The 24,419-nt window shown below is 31.7% G+C and overlaps 1 protein-coding gene across 1 annotated transcript in view; it reads right to left on the bottom strand.

The window, feature by feature from the left end:
* Positions 1–325: 325 nt before the first annotated feature.
* The window catches only part of SI (sucrase-isomaltase), a 102,485-nt gene continuing 78,391 nt past the window's right edge, over positions 326–24,419 (bottom strand). Inside the window, exons 38-48 of the mRNA XM_025376269.1 lie at positions 19,778–19,911; positions 17,976–18,010; positions 17,773–17,889; positions 15,475–15,623; positions 13,549–13,633; positions 13,413–13,469; positions 12,571–12,695; positions 8,632–8,720; positions 4,423–4,472; positions 3,671–3,838; positions 326–853 (exon numbers count right to left, since the gene is read on the bottom strand). Coding sequence (XP_025232054.1) covers positions 785–853; positions 3,671–3,838; positions 4,423–4,472; positions 8,632–8,720; positions 12,571–12,695; positions 13,413–13,469; positions 13,549–13,633; positions 15,475–15,623; positions 17,773–17,889; positions 17,976–18,010; positions 19,778–19,911 — 1,078 coding nt within the window. The 3' untranslated portion in view covers positions 326–784. The remainder of the gene's footprint in view (positions 854–3,670; positions 3,839–4,422; positions 4,473–8,631; positions 8,721–12,570; positions 12,696–13,412; positions 13,470–13,548; positions 13,634–15,474; positions 15,624–17,772; positions 17,890–17,975; positions 18,011–19,777; positions 19,912–24,419) is intronic.

The raw sequence follows: 24,419 nt of genomic DNA, 5'->3' as shown, positions 1-24,419 counted from the left end.
TGGAAATGGGACTTTTGGGAGTCACTTACATCATGAAAGTGGAGTTCTTATGGTGAGGTTAGTGCTCTTATAAAAAGAGACGCGAGAGAGTTTGCTTCCTCTCTGTTTGCCATATGAGGTTACAAAAAGATAATTGTCTGTAAGCCATAAAGACTGCCACCATCAGCAATGGATCTGCTAATATCTTGATCTCAGGCATCCCAGCTTCCAGAACTGTAAGAAATAAACGTTTGTTGTTTAAGCCACCCAGTCTACGATAAATTGTTATAGTAGTGCAAGTTAAGACAATTTCCATTAGGAAAATAAAGACAAAATACACATTTTATACACTTACATATGTTTATTCTCTTTTTCTAATGAAATATACATACTAAGAAATAATTAAATCTTGTGTAATTGTTGTTACATATCTTAAATCTGCTAAACGTTGAGAAAAATATAGTATATAATTTATAATTACATAAAAATTTATTTAATTTAAAAATCATGTTTAAATTATATCTTAGCTATTTACATACATGTTTAGTAACTAGTTTACAATTGTAGCTGATGCTTAAAGAGGATAAATAGGGCTATTAGAATTTTGTTAAATATGCCTTAACATTGAATCCAAGTCACATTACTATAATAAAATTAGCATTATCATTAATGAAATAGCTTTTCGATATTATGAAAGCCATATTTTGTACAGTACAAGAACCAAGTGAAGAGGGAAAGTTGTAAGCGCTGTGAAACTTAAATCCTGGTGTTTTTTCCCATTGACAACTAAAATTGCTGGTGATCTTCATGACCAGTTGATTTCTATTGGTTCTTCTAGAGTAACATTGTTCTGGGTCAGATCAATATTTAATATCTAAAAAAGTAAAATGATAATTACTTGTTTAATCAGAACCACATTTTTCTTATTTTAATGAATGATATTTCAAAAACAAGTTTTCTAATAAATAGTATATACCTTTATTTTCTTTTATATCTTGAGAAAGTTTTACTCTAGGAAAGTTTGCAACCATTTCAGCAACAATTTCACCCAATCTACCCATTTTACCTAAGGTTAAAATAAATCTCAGAAAGGTGGAGTTGCTGTCAAAAGATACTGAAAAACCCGTAACTCTTGGTCAATTTTATTGATTTCTATGACTTTACTCTTTTCACATAATTTCTAAATATGGAGTTATTTATAACTGCACTACATGAATCTCAATGCATCCCTTTTTCAAGTATTATCCAGACATTTTCAGTCAAAGTTTAGATTTAAAAGTGTTATTTTACCTCAATCAAAAAATATTTTATGATGCTTAATTTATTGCCAATGATTCAATTTTGCATGTGTTACTTTATTTCACTGGATATAATCTGAAGTAGACTGTAGAGAGATTATTATATCTCTATCATGGAGATTATTAAGTTGCTGTAGTAAAATGATCTTCTGTCATAGTTTTATGATATGATGATTTCAGAAGACTTTACCATTGCTGCTTTTTGTCCAATGAACTGACAAGATTTTCTGTGCTTTAGCTCAGCAAGTTTGGATTCAGTCATCAAATATGCAAGAGGAGGGGAGGTGAATCCTTTACTGCCTACCACATACCAGGCCTTTTCATAAGGACTTTATAAAATTTAATCTTCCTTAAAACACAGCATATCTGGATTAATTTACCACACTTGATAAATGAATTTAAAAAGTAATAGTTAAAGAATTGAGTATTCGTTAGACAGGTTTAAAACAGATCTAAACTATTTTTTTAACTTAAATGTAGAAAGCAAAAATACACCACATAGCTTTTAATACTTTTTACAAAAATCAGTTGGACATAATTGTTGCTACAAAAATGTTTTAAAAATTATATTGCTAGAGCAATTAAATAATCTCTGTCATAAATTAAAGGGCAAGCAGGGTAGAGAAAGAAATTGATCATCCTCTCTTCCTTTCCTATGTATCTATGAAGGCTTGGAAAACAGTAATTGCTCACAAATATTGAGTTTATTTAAACACACTTAGAAGGAACTGCTCAGAGTTGTTGGTTAAAGTAAACGTATATTTCGTCATCACTGAGGTAATGAAACTCAAATATTTGTTCTCAATGCTTAAAATTCTTTGTGAATGTTTTTAAAGAGAGTAGAAAAAGTGATTTTTAATGGTTTGTTTTTACGCTACATATTTGATCAAAACGACCTTGAAATAACACCCCAAAATATTAAATTATCTTATTTGGCATTGTTTATTTACTTTATTTTTACCATAAAAGTTGTGAGCTTAATTTTCATCATTGTAATCTGTAAATAAAAAGCAAGACATTATTTAAGCCAAACCATCTTTTATTTATCTGATTGAACATTGGACCGTCCAAAAAAGTGATTTCTAATTGTGATTGATAACTATTGAGTAGTTATTTTGGGGAATTAATTTTACTTCTTTGGGGACCTAATTTCTTTGTCAGCCACATAAGACTACTGGACTAAAATCAGGTATTCTGGAATTTTATAAAGAAATCAAATTTTAAAAATAAAAATATGAGTGTAAGGCACTAAGATATTAACTTTTATTTTACTGGGGAAGGACACATTAAATATATCAAAGTTGGGAAATTATATTTTGTATTTCCCATCCTTGATATAGTTTTAAGCAAAACAGCGAGTTGTACTGCAAAAGCAGTAAGAAAAACATAGTTCCATATTAAAGGAAAACCCCACTTGTCAACAAAACAGCAATAGCAGTAGGATGGGTGTTAAGTTTCAAAAAGATGGAACAGACTTTCAGGTGCTGTTTAACTCTGGCATTCTCTGACACCTACAAGGATCTAAGACTGCGTCCAAGACGGACTTTTTTTTTTTTCTTTTTTAGGTTCAAGTTAGTCAAACAACTGACTATTTTAGAAGTTAAGTTCATTTAAAGTGACTGATTAATGGCTCTTTGTTTTTACCCAAGTTTAAACAGAAAGGGTGGGTACACACACATTTACACAATTTTAGTAGTGCATAAGTGCATAAGTAGGCCTAAACTTAAAATGAACACTTAAAACAGTTAGCTGTTTTCTAGAATATGTGTTTGAAATTCACCTTTGCAAGCCATAGATTCACAGAATTTAGAACTGGAAGGAGCTTAAGAGATTGATCATTTACTTGATTTTTTTTTTTTTTAATTCAGTTAGATACAACAAAAGGCCTAAAGTTTTTTGTTCAAGGTAAAGAGCTAAATACTGGCAGCAATGATGCTTTAACACAAGAATCCTGACTCCTTGTGTAGTATCTGTATCATATGTATCACATTCCTGTATTAATGGGTGCTGACAGTTTCATTAAGTTTGCAAGAATTTTCAAATACATTTTCAAGACATATTCAATGCTTAAATGCAGATCAGATATCTTATTTTTAAAATGTATTTTTTGAGGCACTTTATTATATAGGGATAACAGTTATTTTAAGTTTTAATTTAATTTTGCTTTGATTGTATCATAATAATAATAAAATAGATGTCATTAGATTGATTTGTATGACAGTTTATTAAGGATAATAATAAGGAAATAAACATGGAGGCCCAATGAAAAGGAATATATGAAGAATGTTGTAATTGACTCATAATTATGTTTCTTATGGATGAGAGATATAAGAAGTCCACGTAGATGCTTTAAATACGTACGTTTTTGAAAAATATCTTTTTATGTTACTTACCAGCTTGGTATTGTCTTCCTTAAAAGGAAGCGAATTTTGATTTCCATTATACCTTAGAGTAACCACATTGACAGGAGTGGTACTTTTCCCCCATACATCAATGAACCCAAGCCTCGTTTCACTTTTATTTATGTAACCTCTTTTCAATGTAGTGCTTGTTAAGGTGGTCTGTAAGATAAAGAAAAAGGAATAACATAAACACTTCATTTGCAAAAGCAATTCAATCTAAAAAGAAATACACAAAAGTATATTTCATAGTATAATAAATTGTTTATCTGTGTATGTGATATAAGGTATTTTATATAATAAACATGAAAAAACTTCAAATATTCTTCCTTTTTTCCTGTGTATCCATTTATTGAGACAGGGTCTCCCTCTGCCACCTAGGCTCAGAAAGTTTGGATTCAGTCATCAAATATGCAAGAGAAGGGGAGGTGAATTCTTTACTGCCAGGCTGAAGTGCAATGGTGCAGTCATGACTGACTGCGATCTCGAACTCCTAAATTCCAGTGACCCTCTAGCCTCAGCCTCCTATGTAGCTGGGACTACAGTTGCATGCCACCATACCTGGCTAATGTTTTTATAGAGATGGAGTCCCACTGTGTTGCCCAGACAGATCTTGAATCCCTGACCTCACGCAATTCTCCCATGTCAGCCTCCCTATGAACTAGGATTACAGGCATGAGCCACCCCACCCAGCTGTGAACTTCAAATATTCTTTAACAGAATTGCATATAAATAATCTTACATACCTTGTTTAAATTAAATTGTACAGATAAATATAGGTCTCTTTCATAGGTGTCTGTAGAGAGAGAGAGAGAGAGAGAAAAAAAAAGTGATATATTGTTATTTCCAAAGAAGAACCATAGTAAATACCTGTATACTTTGCTTCTCTTTCCCAGTATAAAAAGCAGCAAATAGTATCAAGGTGTATCTATTTTTTCTCTAAGCCTATTTAAGTAATTCAGATACAATTCAAGAAGCCCTGGAAATGAAGGATGAGTCACCAGGTAAGGTCCTAAGAAGACAAGCTAGGTGGTATATGTGTGTGTAGGGGTAATGATAAAGCAGTAACAAGTTGAAAATCACTTTCACATACAACACTGGGAAGGTGGCAAGAAGTGCACAAGTAGTCCAAGAATAAACAGAATTCAGTGATGATATCAATGGACACTTACTTGCCACCTTAGTGACTGACAAAATAATATAAAGGAAAAAAAGACATGGTAGCAACACATTCTAGTGTCATTTGAAAAAACAAATTCAATTGTTAAGAGATTGTTACAGGTCAACTAAAATTAAACTGACAAAATATAGGTTTATAGCAACATCTTTAAGGTATAATCATTATTTTTTAGTTTTTATTTTTTGAGACAAAGTCTGGCTTTATCGTCCCAGCTGAAGTGCAGTGACACAATCATGGCTCACTACAGCCTGGACCTCCTGGGCTCAAGCAATACTCCCACCTCAGCCTCCTGAGTGTCTGGTACTACAGGCATTCACTACCATGCCTGGCTTTTTAATTTTTTTTATCTTTGTAGAGACAGGTTCTCCCTATGTTGCCCAGGTTTGTTTTGAACTCCTAGACTCAAATGATCCTTCTGCCTTAGCCTCCCAAAGAACTGAGATTATAGTCATGAGCCACCATCACCAGTTTGAAGTATAATCTTGCTGTATTTAAAACCCATTTTAATGATAATCCTAGAGCTAAAACTTGTTAAATGCTATTTATCAAATTCTAAATACTTTATCACATTTACTCTGAAAGGTATGTTATTATTATTCCCGCTGTATAGAAGAATAAAGTGGCTTTCAAAGCAGTTAAATAAATTGCCAAAGGTAAAAACAAAAAAAATCAAAACAAAACAAAAAAAAAACAAAAAACAAAACCATGAAAGCTAATTACTGTCAAGGTCTGGAATCAAGCCCAGTTTTCCTTGGCTTCTAAGATTGTATTCCTATGTAAAAACACAAATAAGCATACATAAGATAGAAAGAGCAAAGTAGAGTCAAATAAATAAAACAATATTGGGGTAACATTGAAAGAGCAATATATTTTAATTCTCTTTTCTCCTTATACATATCAGGGCTGTATTCATTAACCCACTAAAATTAATTTGCTATTGATTTTACCTATACTAAAATGGATATTCTGCCTAAAACTTTTTTATATATGCTAATGTATGTATGGCTAATTTAATACGTATTACAAGACATATTAGTGTCAATATTCCTTAACCATTTTAGTTCTTATTTTCAATATAAAATTACAGCTTAAGTTTTCATGAACAAACTTTTAAGTATAGAATTCTGAGTTAAAAAAGCAAAGGTGACAGCTATTAGGAAGATATGGGTAGCTTTGTTGTTTTTAATAAGAGGAAGAAGCATCTCACATATGATCTTAATCAGGGACACACACATGGCTATTTCATTAAGATAAGTAGAAAAATTAACATTTTACTAAGCTCTAACTTTATTAATCAAGAATGGTCAAAATTTACTTAATGTTAAGTTTCAGAAGTTCATTTTGATTTACCTTTAATTATTTCACGATAATTTGTTACCACATTATAATATATCACAAAATTTGAACATATTTGTTTAAAAGAAAGAAATCATTTCAGATAGGATGCCCATCAATTAGATTGTTGTGTTTGCTGCGAGAGAAAACCTCTTTGGAGATTCTGATCTAACAAATTCAGAGAATAAGCATTTGGTATATATGATTATTGCTGTTAACTCAAGAAATTTCAAGGAACTATTTAAAAATATCTATACTTAATTAAACCAAGTATACTGATATTGTGAAACGTAACAAAATAAGTAGACCCAATTGACAAAAAGCTATTTTTCATACTTGCATGAGGAGATCATAGAGAAATATTTAAATTATGCTCAGGGACTTTCCAGTGATTACAAAAAGTCTGCCATGAAACTTGAATAGGGTAAAGTCCACACCAAATGTTTTCATCTATGCCTTAGTTTGATAGGAAGAGCTGGAGAAAATTCTAAGAGAAGTTTTGTCTACCTAACGGATAAAATGAATTGACTTAATTTGTTAATTATGAGATTCAAAGATCCCAAGTTGCAGACCTAAACTTTACACCCTTGGGAAATTGAAGGCAAATTTCCTGTTGGACACAAAGGGAAAGGCCAAAAACTTCATAGACCCTCAGTTGTTGCAGTAATGAAGGTCAGAGCTCTAAAAGCAAAGGACTAACTCATGTTGGTATCTTCACTTTCTAAGTCACAAAATGTTATAAAGAGGGATTTATTTTTCCCAAGAATCTTGCTCTCTAGCATACAATTCTTCTATCAACTTTATTATACTTATTTACTAATGGATTATTTCTTATGGTTGCAGAATATTAACTATGATTCATCTTAAAAGATAAAAAATGCATGTCTTTGCTATTAATGAGAAAACTATTATCTTTGGATAAGTTATTCAAATTGTAATATTAAATTGTAGAGAACTATCAACTTCACACAGATGTCAGTTTTTATGATTAAAGTTTGTGTCAAGAAAATGTTCAGAACGCTCATCTAGTAGTACTAACACTATTAAATGGCAGTCAGTAAACCTATCCTCTATCAGTGTTTACATACAGCATAAAAATCTCCTATGGGAGATTTCTGAGTTTCTCCTAAAATTAATGAAACTTGAATGAGTCCTATAATCTGCATTCTTAGCAAGCTGTCCCAGGTGTTTCTGATAACAACAGCTAACGGATTTCACATGGCTAGGAGTTTAGAAGTTTAGTATGGTCTGGAGGAACAGTTATGAATGGAATAAGCCTAGATCTAACGTAAAATATATCTCCTCATGTAAAAAAATGCTAAATACTAATAACAAAAACAAACAAGCAAAAACAGTAGACATAAAAACACAGAAATCAAATTTACTTGAAATTGGTTTCTGGACTACCTCCTTGTTGTAGAGGCACCGCTTGTGCATTTTGGGGGCTCAGAAAGTGATTTCTTAAAATAAAGGTCCCAGAAGCAACATTGGAAGCAAAGTTTCTCCCTGACCTTCTCCTGCCTTCCTGTCTCTTGCCCCTTATTCTCTAGTCATAGAAACTAGAATTCCTTTTCCCAAAGGCGAGTCATAGAAACTAGAACCCTTTTCCCCCAAAGCTAGCTATGAAACCTAGAAATGTTACTCTCTTTCCCTGCTTTTCTGTAACAGCTGGCCATGAGGAAATTAACAACCTCCTTCCAGAGGGGTCTCACCCCATACCTGAGAGGAAGAAATGCTAAAATTAATAATCCAACAAGAATGTGGACAGGCCTTGCTAGATTTCCTCACTCAATCTGTTTCCATTAGCTTATACTCTTTTTGTCCAATCACATTTCTACATGGCAGTTCCTGTTTCACTGAAACTCAGAATACAGTCTGAGAGCGTTCTCTGTGTCTTTGTGCCTTTATTCTGAAGGTTCCTGTTTCACATAAAACTATGATTACATATGCTTGTTATGCTTTTCTCTTGTTAACTAGTGTTTTGTTATTATAGAGGTGTTGGCTCTGACCTTTATGGTAAATGAGGAAAAGTATCACTCCTTTTTGTCCCTACAGCATCAATATTTTGCACATATAATAATGTGGTTATTCAGCTAAGTTAACTTTATATATATGCCAAGTGTCTATTATGTGAATAGCACTGTGCTAGCTTCTGGAAGTACAAAGATAATAGATACGTAATTCCTGACCACACAAATTTCTTACCTAGGCACTTACCATAGGGATTGACTAATTTAGGATAAGAAAAGTCTTTAAATGTTTGTGACATGTGACACTGTTTATCTATTTAACTTGATTCAGTGAATTTAGTAAAATCTTTTAGCCTTGAATAATATTAATAGCTTTGTACTCAGCTTCCAAAGAGAAATAATAGAAAACGTAAAAGTAATGTGATAAAATATGTCATCAATTAAATTTATCTACTAAATAGAGCACTCACCTATACTCTCTCCATCATCCCAAAACAGAGAACCCTGTGCCATCTGATTATCATCTGCAGCAACAATGAGCTTCATGTATTTTTGTCGACTATAAGAAAGAAATATATAATTTTACCCATGTTTGTAGGATAGCATATGTCTAGGTATGATATCATATGCACATAAGGATCTACAGGAACACAAGCATTAAGGAGTGTGCAAATGACTTAGACCGAGAAAATTAAAGCATTCCCATTTTTCTAAATTAGTTAACAGAAATTATATAAAACAATAAATTTTTTCGTATTTAGCTGGGTGCAGTGGTTCACATCTGTGATCCCAGCACTTTGGGAGACCGAGGCAGGCGGATCATGAGGTCAGGAGTTCGAGACCATCCTACCCAACATGGTGAAACCCCATCTCTACTGAAGTACAAAAAATTAGCCAGGCGTGGTGGCGGGTGCCTGTAGCCCCAGTTACTTGGGAGGCTGAGGCAGGGAAACTGCTTGAACCCAGGAGGTGGAGGTTCCAGTAAGCCAAGATTGCACTACTGCACTCCAGCCTGGTGACATGGCGTGACTCCATTTAAAAAAAAAATTATTCGTATTTAATAGGAAATATCATGCATGCCTTTTGATCTCAAGAGTTAACATAATGTAACAAATCAAAAGTGGCCTCATTGAAAGTAATTAAAACCACGTTAAGTTTATTAATATATTTCCTCATGCCTCTCTTGGGTAATCCTGTCATTAAGCATTAAACATGAAACAATTTTAATAGCATTTTTAAATCTTTTATGACTTAAGCCTTCCTCAGATTTCTGTACATAAATAACTGAGTTATCACTGGTTAAAATTAATAAGAATGTATAAAGTAGTCTCCAAGTTCTAAGTTACATCCTTGTAATAGACAATACCTTTCAAGCATGTTTCTACATAGGGCTATTTGTGAACTAAATACTTGCTTCCATGTTAAATCTCCAGCAATCTTTGAGAAGCAACTTGATTTAGCAGCCTCATATTGTTTGAAATAATTTATCAGATCAAATGTTTTAGCTGTCTGCCTTTTCCAATCACAAATGCTAAAGAATATATGGCCATGGAAGTCTCCTAAAATTTCCAGAATCTCTAGAGTTCAAATCTCCACAGTAATTTGATATTTTTCGTGAAATATATTAACATATCTTAGCATGAATATGTATATGAATTTCAGTTCACAGTCACTAGGGTTTAAAAATAATTTAGAAACATCAAAAATATGGCTTAACCTGCAATTTCCCGACATATACTAAAACTTGTGATTAGAAAGAGTTTTACAACTTTTTATACTGTACAATGATCTGTCTTCTCTCTCATAAAAAAAAATAAGGTTTATTCAAGGCACAAGTTATGAATGGTCTCCTCCATGAAGCCCTCACTTTTCAGGTACAATGATGTATCTCCTGTTTAACTGATATCAGGATAGAATATTAGTAGAAACGGACCGAGGTAAGTCGAGGAGATTAGAATATTCTGTTCATGCCAACTGGGGCTGTCAGCATATAGATGACCAAGAGATGATACAGCACAGAAAGAGAAGAAAAACAGAGACAGCGTCCTCTAGAACTTGAATGTTGAAGCAAGGAATTTTGCAAGGGAAATAAAGATTGATTGGAATAAGAAGTTTACACCTACGTCAGTCTGAGAACACAGAGCAGATCCATTGTCCCTGGTAAATTGGACCTATTGCTGAATGATAGAAAGAGAAATCCAGGTAGAGGTGCTCAGAGAAGGGCCTGGCCAGACAATCACTTATAAAAATGGTGCTAGATAGAAAATCTGGGATAGGCTTCATATTTATATAGGACAAGGTCATTAAGAAACAGGTCTGGAGTTCCAGACCAGCCTCGCCAACATGATGAAACTCTGTCTCTACTAAAAACAAAAAAATTAGCCAGGCATGGTGGGAGGCACCTGTAATCCCAAATACTCAGGAGGCTGTGGCAGGAGAATCACTGGAACCCGGGAGTTGGAGGTTGTAGTGAGCTGAGACAGTGCACTCCAACCTGAGCAACAGAGCAAGAGTCAGTCAAAAAAAAAAAAAGAGAGAGAGAAAGAAAAAAGAAAGAAAGAAAAAGAGAAAGAAAGAAGAAAGAAAGAGAGAGAAAGAAAGAAAGAGAAAGAAAGAGAGAAAGAAAGAAAGAGAGAAAGAAAGAGAGAAAGAAGGAAAGAGAGAAAGAAGGAAAGAGAGAAAGAAGGAAAGAAAGAGGAAGGAAGGAAGGAAAGAAGGAATGAAGGGAAAGAAAGAAGGAAGGAAGGAAGGAAAGAAAGAAAGAAAGAAAGAAAGAAAAAGAAAGAAAGAAAGAAAGGAAGGAAGGAAGGAAGGAAGGAAGGAAGGAAGGAAGGAAGAAAGGCAGAGGAGAGGAGAGGACAAGAAAAGAAAAGAAAAAGGAAAAGAGAAAAGAAAAGAAAAAAAAAAGGAAAGAAAAGAGAAAAAAGCAGGTCTGGTTCCTCTTGGATGGCAGGACACTTAGTAGTTTGATGGAGTAGTGATACTGCCCGTGAATGTCTACATTTTCATGGACTATAATGAGTCAGGAAATATATCACAAGACAGACAAAGAGAGGCAAAGAAAGGGAAACAGAAAATTAATGGAAAGGAAAGGGACACCTCCAAGCGATACTGACTTAAAGTTTATAAAAAGGTTCATCAAATGGAATATTATTCAGTGCTAAAAAGAAATGAGATACAACCCAGGTATCTCATGGAGGAACCTTAAATGCATATAGCTAAGTGAAAAAAGTCAAATTGAATGGTTACATACTGTATGATTCCAACTATATGACATTCTGGAAAATACTATTTTATAGAGATAGTAAAATACCAGTGGTTCCCATGGGTTGAAACAGCGATGAATAGGTGGCAAATAAAGGATGTTTAGGGGAGTAAAACAATTCTAAATGACACCAGTGGTGGATGCAGGTCGTCATACATTTGTTTAAACCCAGAGAATCTACAACATCAACAGTGAACCCTAATGTAAATTATAGTCTTTGGTGATAAGTGTTAGTGTAGGTTCAACGACTGTAACAAATGTGCTACTCTTACGGGGGGTGTTGAAAATGAGACAGGCTATGCATGTGAGACAGCAGAGGGTAAATGGGAAATCTCTGGACCTTCTCAATTTTGCTCTATAAAATTGCTCTAAAAAATAAGTCTTTAAAAAAAGTTCATCAATATTTCATGTTTTCATAAAATGATCTTCATAATACTAGATCTTCCACATGTCAGAAGCAGAAAAGTAGGGTAAAACCTTGTTGAGGCAATCATTCAAAATATAAGACATTAATTTGTCATTACTTCTGCATATTATAGATAGATCATAAAGGTTTAGTTTATATTTTAATCTGGGAAGCTTTCTTACTTTACGAGGAAATATCCTGTTGGAAGACAGTTTTCCATGGGTCTCTTGCATTTTTGTATGTCATATGCAGAGGCACTGACAGCCTGTCTTCTGAGCTGTCTTTTCAGGGATGTTTTAAAAGTGAATAGCATTGAATGGCAGGGTTTAAAAAAAATTCTTAATATTTCTTCTTACTGTCCAATATAAAAAAGATAATCTTTTTTTCAAAACAAATAATGGACAGATTTGTTTGTAGTCTTATTAAAGACACTGTTTTCCTAAACTTGGGATTTCTTGTTTGTGACATAGACCTCCTACATGTGCAACGCCTGCCTGGGCCTCTCCATGTCATCCCCATGGGACTTGGTGGATAAGAAAACCTGATGCTAAGATAAAGTTCCTGTTTCTTGCTATGTCATAAACCACAAACACCTTTGTCTCTGACCTGGCAATCATAGTACCGAGGCAATGTAGAAGCTTGGCAATGGGGTAAAATTTCAAACCTTTTCTATTTCTTAACAATGCTAGCATGTTGTATCTCATAATTTAACCTGAGCTTTGTAAACAGTTCACTTACCTGTAAAATGTGTTTTGAGCTGGCTCTTGACATGGTAGGATGTGACCACCACGGACATGTAGGTTTATTGTTTCAAAAGGAGCATTAAATGTATGAAATTGTCCTCTGACAACAATATCTTTGCCCTGGAAATGAAAGGGATGGAAAGAAGAACAGGTGGAGCAGGAAGTGGAATCATCAGCAACATTGGTACTTGAGGATATACATTTAAAAAAATCAAATGATACACTTTTGAATTTAAAAATTAACATTTATTCAGAAAATCTTAATTTGTTTCACTGTCGTAACCATTTTACTCTCTCTCTCTCTCTCTCTATATATATATGTATCTCATAACATGATGTTGTATACCTTAAATATACACAGTGGAATTTATTTTTTAAAAGTATATCTTTAGAATCTAGTTAAATATAAGTCTTTATGATAGCTTTGAAAGTCATTTATAGTGTTGTTTTTGTGGAGCTCACATGCCTAAAGTGTGTGGATTTTTGAAAGGTCACAAAAGCTCTCCTTGACTTATGTACATTATTCTTGGAAGGACTGCACTAACTTTAATGATCATTTTACATATCCAATAAAAGGCAATTATCTTTTTGTGTGTAATGTGTAATTACCATGTTTATTTGCTAAAATAAATCAATGACTACACAACAAAGTGCAGCAGAATAAATTAACTCTCTTTCACTGTGGGTTAATCCAGTTCAGTTATAATTTACCAGAAATGTTACTTTCCACTCTTTTTAAGTGGAAAGTAAATCCAACACACCATTAATGAAAAGGCTGGGACCAAACAATTACCCATTTCTGTTTAGTCAATTCCCCAGAATACCTTAAATACTTACTGTATGGTAGTCAAACCACCGAGCATTGGGGACGTAGGCATTTACAATTTGAACATACTGGAATGTAAATAAATAGCCATTAATTGTATATAAACCAAATAAAATTTTGTAAACAAAAATATGTGGTAGGACTTACAGGTTCCAGTACTGGGGTAACCATAAACGCTGGACCCCATAAGAACTGCTTGAATATATCCCAGGTTGGTTTTTCATCAAAGAACCTTGACAAAATTATCACAAATAATTAAATTAAAACAAATAACTTTCTCCTGAATACCATAAAATCATTATTCAAATCATATTTTGTATTATAGACTTTTCTGGATTAAAATAAAAACAAAATGACAAAAAAATTTAAAAATGTATCAGTTGGATTGTAATAGTACAATGTGCAGCAGCATAATACTTTATGAGTAAATCTAGACTATGACTAAATTTCCTGAGAAAATAGAGAATTGTGATGGACATGTAACATCAACTAAATGAGAAATTACTTTGGAAGAGAACTAATAGAGGTACAAATATTAACTTTGTCTAGTATATGATCAACAAGTTAAAAAGCATATTAAAAACACTCGAAGAAAATTGTGAGACATATTATAATAATTTTAATTCATTAATTTTAAAAATAGTTTGCTTATCCTACTTAATAAACTCTCTGAATAGTAGATTTACATGTTCCTAAAGGCTCTGTAACATGTTAATGGATTTCTGAATTTGAGATATAAATGGCTAGGAAAAACAAAAGTGGTTTTTTTTTTTTTTTTTTTTTTTTAATGTTTTAAGAGCCACTGTTAAATGTTAACATTTCTTCTCCAATTGAAATGAAAAAGAAAAGTTATTTCTTAAAATTTGTTTGTTCTTTTGCTGTGGTTTTGTTTTGCCTTATTAAAAGCTGAGATTAATGCTGAATTGGAAAGCTGGGCTTACTCCTCCATAAATTCATGAAAGTAGGAACTCAGGTATTCTCAACAGGACAACAGTCTGTATAGTTAATAATAATATTTCTGTCTAGTGACTCAACCCAGAGCTGATACGCCGATTATCCTGGGAGGTAAATAGGAATAGCAAAAAGGGTAAAGTCTGTAAATAAAAAGGAGATCAATAAAATGTTATCAGAAATAAAGAAGGGATTATGGTAGATGACAAATTAATAAAGCAACCAGAACATAATTTGAATCCAGAAAGAATCTTTTGTTGTTGTTTTAGGAAAACTGGATCACTTATCCTGTCATCAAAAGAGAAGGCATACCAATTAACTTATTTGGTAAATTTACTTTGGGTATTTTTTTTTAAATTTAGGTAAATATTTGCCTTTTTAAAATGCGCTTATCAATAGTGAAATCTAACAAATCAGCTCATTCAATTATGTTAGTAATATAGGGTGCTCAAAAAGTTAAATATACTGTGATTATTCAGGTTTTTTTGTTTTTATATTTGATTGCATGTTTTGCTTTTTGTGATATCTACAATAAGAATTTGCTGTATTCAACTTAAAGTGGGTAAAAATTTTTGCAAATATGTTCCATGAAATATAATTTTTAAGGTTTGGTCATATATAAGTTTGAGCTTTAAGAGGTTAATCCAAAACAAATTTATAAGGCTAATATTGACACTGTTCTTGTATATCTTATTGGGATACATCAAGGAAAAGGTGAGATGGTCTCCAGTCAGACATCTGTATATAGTAGATTACATAACTGCAGTAAACCTTGATTAATTAAATCATGTGGGGCATTACTTATCTCCCTACAAATGTTGAGAATACTCAATGTAAACACATATACAAAGCATGTAGAACAATACCTAGTATACAGTAATTATTCTGAAATAGAATTATTAATTTTTAATAACTAATGAATGTGGTTCATTCTTCAATGGTTTATGCTAGACTATTAATGGACATATTTGTGTAAATGCTTTATTAATCAAAAATGCATGCTAATGTAACAATGGAAAAGTTAACAATCTAAAATGTTTTATATTGCACTATAAGAGATCATTGGACAAATTAAATGAAAAGTATCTCTCTGTGATAAGAGAAAACAAACTTTGTACTTACTCATGCAAAAGGGGTCGAATAACAGTGCCACCATGAGCATGAATTTCATGCATTTGTGTGTAGAAATAGGGCAATAAGGTGTATCTAATATTTAGAATATTCTTTGACATTTCAGCAAAAGTTTCATTCCAGGAAGCGGGATCTTGTCTCTGAAACAAAGCAAAATAACATAGTTATAAACTTTTGTCTTTGTTTAAATCATAATATTCATATTTGAAGAACTAAAAAGAAATGATATTAATTTATTGTCATGTGCTATGTACTTTCTCCCCAAAATATTATGCAATAATATTTCTGTCACATGATAAAGAGAATAGGTACACAATATTTTAATAAGATAAATTCAAATTAAGTCCATGGCTTGATTTAGTTTAAGTGAACATATCCAGAGAAAAGTTCACATTTTAATAGATGACAAATATATTGTCAATTAGGTGATAGTCAGTGTTAGAGTGATAAGTATAGGAGAGAAATGGAATGATACGTTATCCAAAGTGAATTGAAATAAACACAGACAAGCAGAGCAAATGATGGTGACCACGTACATTGTGGGTCCTCAGGAGAAATGAACAGATTGTGGTACTAAACTGATAGAAGAGAAGGCATAAATTTGAATGAAAGGAAAGAACATGCCTGAGTATTCTCTGGAATGCACACTCCAGCTCAAAAGATGAAAATTTTTAGTCTAAGATTTAGAGTGGAAGGTTGAAAGTCTACAAAAAAATTCTTGCACATATTAGTTTAAAAATAATAGACAAGAAAAGTTATTACTATTTTATATTTTGATTTGCACCAGGGGAATAAACAAGGCTACCACAAAGCTCGAGGTAACATTTAAATGTTTTTCATTGACATCAGCATGACTGGGGCCCTTTATAGTTGTGTCATATCGATGATGATTCCAATTTTTCTGTATTTTCAGGAGCAAGAAAGTTTGAATGAAAATTTACTGTCATAGCTGTTATATGCAGTATTAGAATACAGAAAACCTTGAAAGTAAAAATGATCCAAGAACAATTAAACTATATGTGATCTTATTACTGATATTTCCAAAGTAAAAGAAGAAGAAAAATGGCAAAAATCATTATCTGTTGCTTATTGACCTCATTGATATAATTTTAGTTTTAACATGTTGATACACAAGCATCTAATTATAAATCATACAATTCGAGTAATACATTTCAACAGTTCATTTGTACCAACTCATAGTTAAACTTAAGTAGAGGTTTCTGTCCTCTAGATTTTTATTTAGAAATACTTCCTCAGTCATTTCCTCCTTCTGCATTTGAATTTTCCTCAAACACTCCAACCACATTACAATCTTTGGGTATTTTACTTTGTTCCTTCCATGTGGAATTCTCCATATATTTATATTGGTTATTGTTCCCCACACCCATCTCTGCTCTAGTATTTCTTCATTTAATATGTTTCTGAGCACTTTTCCTAAAGCAGAATCTCTGTAAAACTCCATCACTTTAGCTTAATATATTTTTCCCTTATAGACATTTATTTGTATCTGACCTATTACATATATAATGGTCTATTATTTATATCCCTTTTTAGAATATATAAATCATTGGAGCAAGGACTTGGTAAATATGAAATGGTATACTCTCAATAAAGCATCTCTGTCCAAGCTTTCATTGATTCATGCTCTACTTTCCCAGTATTACAGCTTTCTAAATTGCATTATTGACAGCAGATTTTCCTGTTGAGATATTACTGTGTCATCAAGTTATGTCTCTATTGTCCAACTTTCAAATTCTTTCAAAATGTGGTTCCATTCTGCCTACAATCCTTGTATTTCAGCATTTTCTAAAATAAATCCTACTGTATTTCTACCCACCTTTCCAGTAGGGGGGCCATATGGATTTCATAGCACATCATGAGCTCTGCCATTTATTTACTATAGGCAGAACACATCTTTTAAAGCCCAGCTCTGTCTTTAACCTTTCCATCATGTGCATTTTGCTAATTTATCATTTCTCTGCATTTCTTCACTGAAAATCAGCATCATGAAATTTAGTGCTTATTTAGATATTGGCTCTAACTGTTCATAATTTTCCATAATTTTTAGAGGAGGGTGAGGATTGTTACTCACACTCCAACTTCATATAGGCCCTGGTGTCTGTTGCTCTCCAGTTACTCAAAAAAAGTTCCTCCAGAGAATTTCCTCACTACTCCAAAATTATATATAACATCAATAAATATGCCAGCTAAATAGGCCATGTACACTAAAGTATAATGAAGAGTAGCCCAAGTAAGAAAATATTGAAAGTAAATGTAGTAATTACATACCCTAGTATTTGCAATGTTGTGATTCCTTGAGTATGGATAAAATGCTCCAAGTTGCATCCAGCGGGTACAGAGATGATAATCTGAGTTGTTGAAGAAACCACAGATGTCTGCTCCAGTCTAAAATACATTGCTATATTTAGTTAAATTTGAATAGTTTATGAATATTTATAATTTATGAAGATAAAAGGAATAAAACTACTTACATATGATATTCCAAAGAGACTAAATTCCATCATACCTACAAAAGTTAGAAAATATATCTTAGAAAGTTATTATTTCATGTATTTTAATATTGGTTTTTATTTCTACTTATGAAGATGTTCTCTTTTTAATATCAACATCCAAATGTGAAACATTTTTCAGATTATGAATGTAATTATCTCATAATGCTTCTCATAATGCTAATACATTTTGACTTTGTAGCATTAGTGATATTTACAAAAATGAGATACTATAAGCTTCCTTGACACTTGCCAGGCGACATATTCAGAGAACAAATACATTATAAACACATTATACTGTGAGAAGGAAGTGGTGTCCACAGTTTCATTTTTGAAAATAAAGATGCTATTTCTGCAGCCATTTAACTATAGGTCTTATTGAACTATAGGTTAAATTTATTTCAGACTATCATTTGAAACAAATTGAATCATCCTTATTAAACAAAATCCTCTAAGGAGTAATCAATTCTGTAAAATAGAATGAATGTGATTTCTGAGTTCTTATTTTAAAGGAATATTTCTAAGAATTAATTGCTTTCCTTGAATTTATTTATCAACAGTGAACAAATTTTAAGACTAAACATAGAGCACAAAAGTATCTATTTCCCTATTAAAATGATAATGTCTTATTTAGCACTTATTCGATAATTGTCACAAATTTCTTTTCAAATTTGCTTCGAAATGTTTCATTTTTTAGCATCTATCAGTGATTTGTATTCCCTAGAATCTAGAATCCTTTAAATTTTAGTTTCAGAAGTACATTTGCAAGTGTATTATTTAGTAACTTGCTTGTCACAGGGGTTTTGTGTACCGATTATTTTGTCACCCAGATACTAAGCATAGTACTTGACAGATTGTTACTCAATCCTCACCCTCCTCTCACACTCCAACTTCATATAGGCCCTGGTGTCTGTTGTTCCCTTCTTTGTGTCCATATGTACACAGTGTTTAGTTCCCAGTTATAAGTGAGAACATGTGGTATTTTGTTTTCTGTTCCTGTGTTAGTTTGCTTAAGATAATGGCCTCCAGCTCCATCCAGGTCCCTGCAAAGGCCATGATCTCGTTTTTTATGGCTGTATAGTATTCCATGGTGTATAGGTACCACATTTTCTTTATTCAGTCTACCATTCATGGGCATTTAGGCTGATTCTATGTCTTTGGTGAATAGTGAATTGGTGAATTGCATGTCTTTGATGAAGAATGTCTTTTGTGAATAGTATTGTAATGAACCTTCCTGTGCATGTCTTTGTGATAGGATAATTTCTATTCCTCTGGGTATATAACCACTAATGGGATTTTTGGGTTGAATGGTCATTCTGTTTTTAGCTCTTTGAGGAATCGTCACACCGCTTTTCACAATGGTTTAATTAATTCACAATACCACCAACAGTATATGTGTCAGCTTTTCTCAACAACCTTGACAGCATCTGTTATTTTTTGACTTTTCAGTAATAGCCATGAAATCTAGAATTTCTAGTCATTTTTCTTTATTGACTGTAGATGTTATCTTTGCCAGCTCCTGCCCTTTTCGGCAAGGAATCTGAGGCCAAAAACAATGACAGTATTTCCTCAAAATAAACTAGTTGGAGATCATTAGTTTCTGCACAGCACCCTCATTCAGCTCAGCTTCCTGGCCCACTGTCTTTTTCTGATGCTCTATGCCATAAAGTATGATGTGAAGAACAAAATTCTGAGGACTTACAAATTTTATGACCTAGCATCAGCAAAGGTGAATATCTAATAGAAAATACAAAATAATAATAAAGATGGTGACTTTCACTTACCAATGATTGATTTGTCCATGTTGTCCCATCGTGCATAGTTGTCTCCAAGCCAATGTCCTCCCCATCGTCCACCAGTAGGATATGTGGAACGAGAAATTACAATCCCTCTTTTTCCCGTTGTCCTCTGCAATGCACTAATATAGTGGAGAAGTATTTTTGAGTTTTTACACGAGATATTTTCTCCAAATATATCTACTTATGACTACTTTGTAAAAAAAATAGTGATTCGTGGTGCTTATATTGTCTCTTATTACAACTGGCTGTTGACAAGTTTGTCTTCTCTCATTAAACTATAAAATCCTCAGAAGCATAAAGGACATCTTTTTCCCTTCCAACATTTACCAGAGTGACATGCAGGTATTAAGAGGCCTTTACATATTCCTTCAATGAATACAAGTTAAATCAACTATTAATTGAATGAAATCAACAAATTCATCACATCAAGGTTTTATTTTACTTTAATGTATTTTTAATAAAGGCCTATGCTCTAATTATTCGTTGCTCCAATCCTTCTCAACTGTAACATATCAACACTTAATGTACATATTACTGTGCAGAGAATGCCTACTATCATACTCTTTGCTTTAAAGGGTTAATTTGATGAGAACAAAGTATTCTTGGGTCTTAAAACTAAAACTAATTGATCTATTTCAAGTGTAGAATCTATTGGAAGTAAGATCTTCTCAACAGAATGGGTTGTGTAAATGAAATCATATGATTTATTTCCCTTCTCAGTCTTTGGATAATTAATTTCATGACATGCATGTTAAAATATGTTCTAGTTTTAGAAAAAAAGCAATAATTATTTTATATCATCTGCATCTATTTTCCTCTATCTCCCTTTTTTTCCCTCTGTCTTTCTCTCTGACTGAACACTGAGATTACATTATAAGAGTATTAATAACATTTTACTCTAATATTAGTTGGAAATAAAAATTTTATTTTTATATTACTCAAATAATTTGAACATGAATTAGAGCTACAGAACTATCTTAGAAGAAGATACCTCAAAGACATAATCAGGCAGACTTTACTGGGCACTAACACATTATCAACAGCATTGAATCACTTCCTTGTTACTGCTGGATCCCAGTGTTTGTATATATATAAAGCCCCTTCCATGATACCGTGAGATTCCTAAAATCAAGCACGATACTTTAGTCTTCCTTGCATCCCTTATATCTAATACAATTCTTGGCATGTAAGCTCAAGAAATTTTGGAATTAACAAATGTCTCAAGTCAAAAGTACAGGAAACTAAACATGTATTAAACAGACATAATATATTAAACCATCGTTTGCTAATAAAGGCAATATTATGTTAGTCAACTTAAAACTTTCTACTTCTAAATTGTCACTCTTTTAGAAGACCAAAAAAAGAAAATGATCTTCACTGCTTTATTTTTTCATAACAAATATAAAAGTGCCATTTAGGAATATTAATCTTTTAAATATACACTACATGCATTTTTTGAAATTTAATAAGAAATAAATATATAATATGAAGAGTAATAATTGGTGATAATTCTATAAATTTATATGAAAATGTATTTTTGGAGTTTAGTTTGCAAACAAAATTTTGTTTAATATAAAAATTATTTACAAGGACAGGTTTGTCACAAATTCTTAATATGTTCATATGCAAGAAAATTACGTTTCTGAAGAATTTCTTTTTTTTGTCTATTATATACCTTACACTTGCAAAAATTATTTACTGATGCTTTAAATTAACAGCTGAATATATGCTTTCTCAGGTTTCTGATTGATAAGGATACTACATAAAGTAGTTTCACACAATGGGTACAAAGTTATAGTTAGATAGGAAGAATAAATTTAGCAAAGTGACCATAATATATTGTATATTTCAGAATAGCTAAAAGAATTTTAAATTTTCTCACTACAAATAAATGATAAATATCTGAGAAGATAAATAAGCTAATTAGCCTTATTTGATCATTTCACACTGTATAATGTATGAAAACATCACAATGTGCTCCATATTTACTATTGTTAATTGTAAATTAAAACTACAAAATATATGAAGTATTTTCTTAATAATTTTCTCTTAAGGGTATTCTAACCTCTTATATAAGAGGAATCTCCTCTGTAAACCCTCACACAGAATATTTATTTGGCACCACTAAAGATACAAATTTCAAACACGGTAAATATATTATAATTATTTCCAACATTGTTTCAATTTTACAAATTGCTCAGTCACAATTAACTTAGTTTAAGTTATTCTTGAGAAACACCTTTAAGCCAGAGAGCTTGTTCTTTGTTACCACTTGACATTGGAGAGTTCAGCTTATAGGAAAGAGATATTTTTGTTGTGTGTTTATTATTGCCTACATGAGCATTTTCTTGAAATATATTTTAAAAATTAGAATATATCTTTGATTATTATAAAACAGTTTTTTATAGAAGTAAAACAATTTAGAAACTCTACATGTATATTACAAAAATGAAATATGTGAAGAGAATATTAAATTTAAAAATTTTAAACATATTTTTAAGCTTCCAACAATAAATGAATATCTTTATTTTAGTCATAGTTTCTAAAAGAAAATGTTAAATTAATTAACTTGACTATTATCTTTAATTACTGATGAAATCAATTTATAAACATTTTCCAAACATTTCTATCTCATGACTGGATGGTGTTAAATTATTTTAGAATATAGACTGGTGTATAGTAGAGAAACGAAATTATTACAGAATTGTTATCCTCAATTTTATGAAAACAACTCTTTGAAAAATCAAGGATATTTTATTGAATTATTTTTGAAGGCAATATATTTAGTATTATGTATTTAGTATTTATTAGAAATATATATTTTCCCAATTCACATTTCAAATAGTCACCATTAGATCAGAAAATGTAATATCTGTTTTAATTTTGAAATTGGATAACAAGTATTTTGTAGGTTAAAATATTTTCATCGTGTTTTAGTGTATAATAAATTAATGAAATTTGAAATTTCCTTTAGTAAGAAGACAATGTGAAAGACTATATAATGGAAAGAGTTTTATCGATTCATATCTCAAATTTTACATTTTGATATACAAACTGTATCAATGTTCCATTCATCTATATCATTCAGAATCTAATGTCTAGAAGACATGCATTTACTATCCGGTCTGGAGATGTACAGCTGATTAATAGAAAGTTACAGCTATAACTAAAGTAACTTCTATGTTAGTGAAGAGGTGAGTTATACTGTGTTTGTTTTTCATAGACTAGTTTTTATTTAAAAAAAATACAAGAGACCACCTCCTATAGTTTACAATTCCCCCACTTCAAAAAGACACTCTTATTTTTTCCAGAAAGTTACATTAAATATAGCAAAGCAATGTAATTTTCCAAGTTGCAAATTATCCCCGTTTATAGGAATATCTGCAAAAATAATTTATAACTATTGACTTTTTCCATTCCATTCTATGATTATAAAACTCTTGGGCACTTATTTAAAAATTATATATTTAAACACAACCTAAGCATTCAGAGAGAGTCAAAGACATTTAATTTTCCAAGTCCCCTCTAATGAATAGTGTGTACTAATCCCTAACATCTTTAAAGCTATTGGTAAAAATGAAAACATACGTGTAGTTACATAATCCTTGAATATTTGTCTGAAATTTAAACCCATAATTTAAAGTAGATTTTTAAATGTATTTCTTTCTACATTTGAAGAATAGGCTTTATTTCAGTACAACATTGAATTTTAAATTACAAGAGACAAGAGCAACTGAAGACTCAAAACTTTTGGTGTGGGATTTCTATATGAAGTTTTTTCTATTTGCCATTGGTGTCCATGATTCTTTCTGTAAAACTATTTGCAGTTTCTCAAGCTGATTAAATCCCATTTCTGAATCCATGCAATCTCTTCTTTTGTTGGGTTTCTTGTTTGTTTCATGTTAAGTGAAAGAGCACAGTATGTCAAGAAATAACTAAATGTCAAATATGTGGCAGTTTGTAAGACAGAAAATATGTCACTAAAAACCAAAATGCTGTGGTCTGTATAACTTGAGAAAAAAAAAGTGTGTTTATAATTTGTTCAGTTTTCCTCAATGATAAACAGAAAGACTTTACTCTTCATAATGTGTTTACATGTAACATGTACCTTATTTATAGTATTCTTTTACATTTGTCAAGGTCTTTATACATGTGATTAATAATTAGTCTCTAAAATTTTCTGAGTTCAACACTTTTTTGTAACTGAAAAAATTAAAATATTAAGAAAGTATCTGAAACATGAAAAATTAAAGACTGTATAAATTAGGCTACTTAATACTTAATCCAATTAATCTGCTCAATTTAAGTAATGTGGTTGAAACTTGCACTGAAAAATTTTATGAACAAGAGCAAAATTAGCACTAATAAGTATATGTCTATTGATTTCATTTTCAAGGATATTCTATGGAAGATTGTGCTGACTTCCTCCTCATAATTTTACTTAAAAGTGGAAAGGGACCTTACATATGTTTTAAATATCTCTGCATATGGACAATTTGGAAATTTACCTGTATCTACCTTGAACTTATCAAAACAACTTTGATACCTGTGATTATAACAGGATAATGATGAATTTATTTAAATTTACTAAGCATCCACAATGTGTCAGGAACCATGTTTGACTCTG

The sequence above is a fragment of the Theropithecus gelada genome, chromosome 2 (assembly GCF_003255815.1).
Source record: "Theropithecus gelada isolate Dixy chromosome 2, Tgel_1.0, whole genome shotgun sequence".
NCBI lineage: Eukaryota > Metazoa > Chordata > Mammalia > Primates > Cercopithecidae > Theropithecus > Theropithecus gelada.
This window is presented reverse-complemented; position numbering and strand designations above follow the sequence as displayed.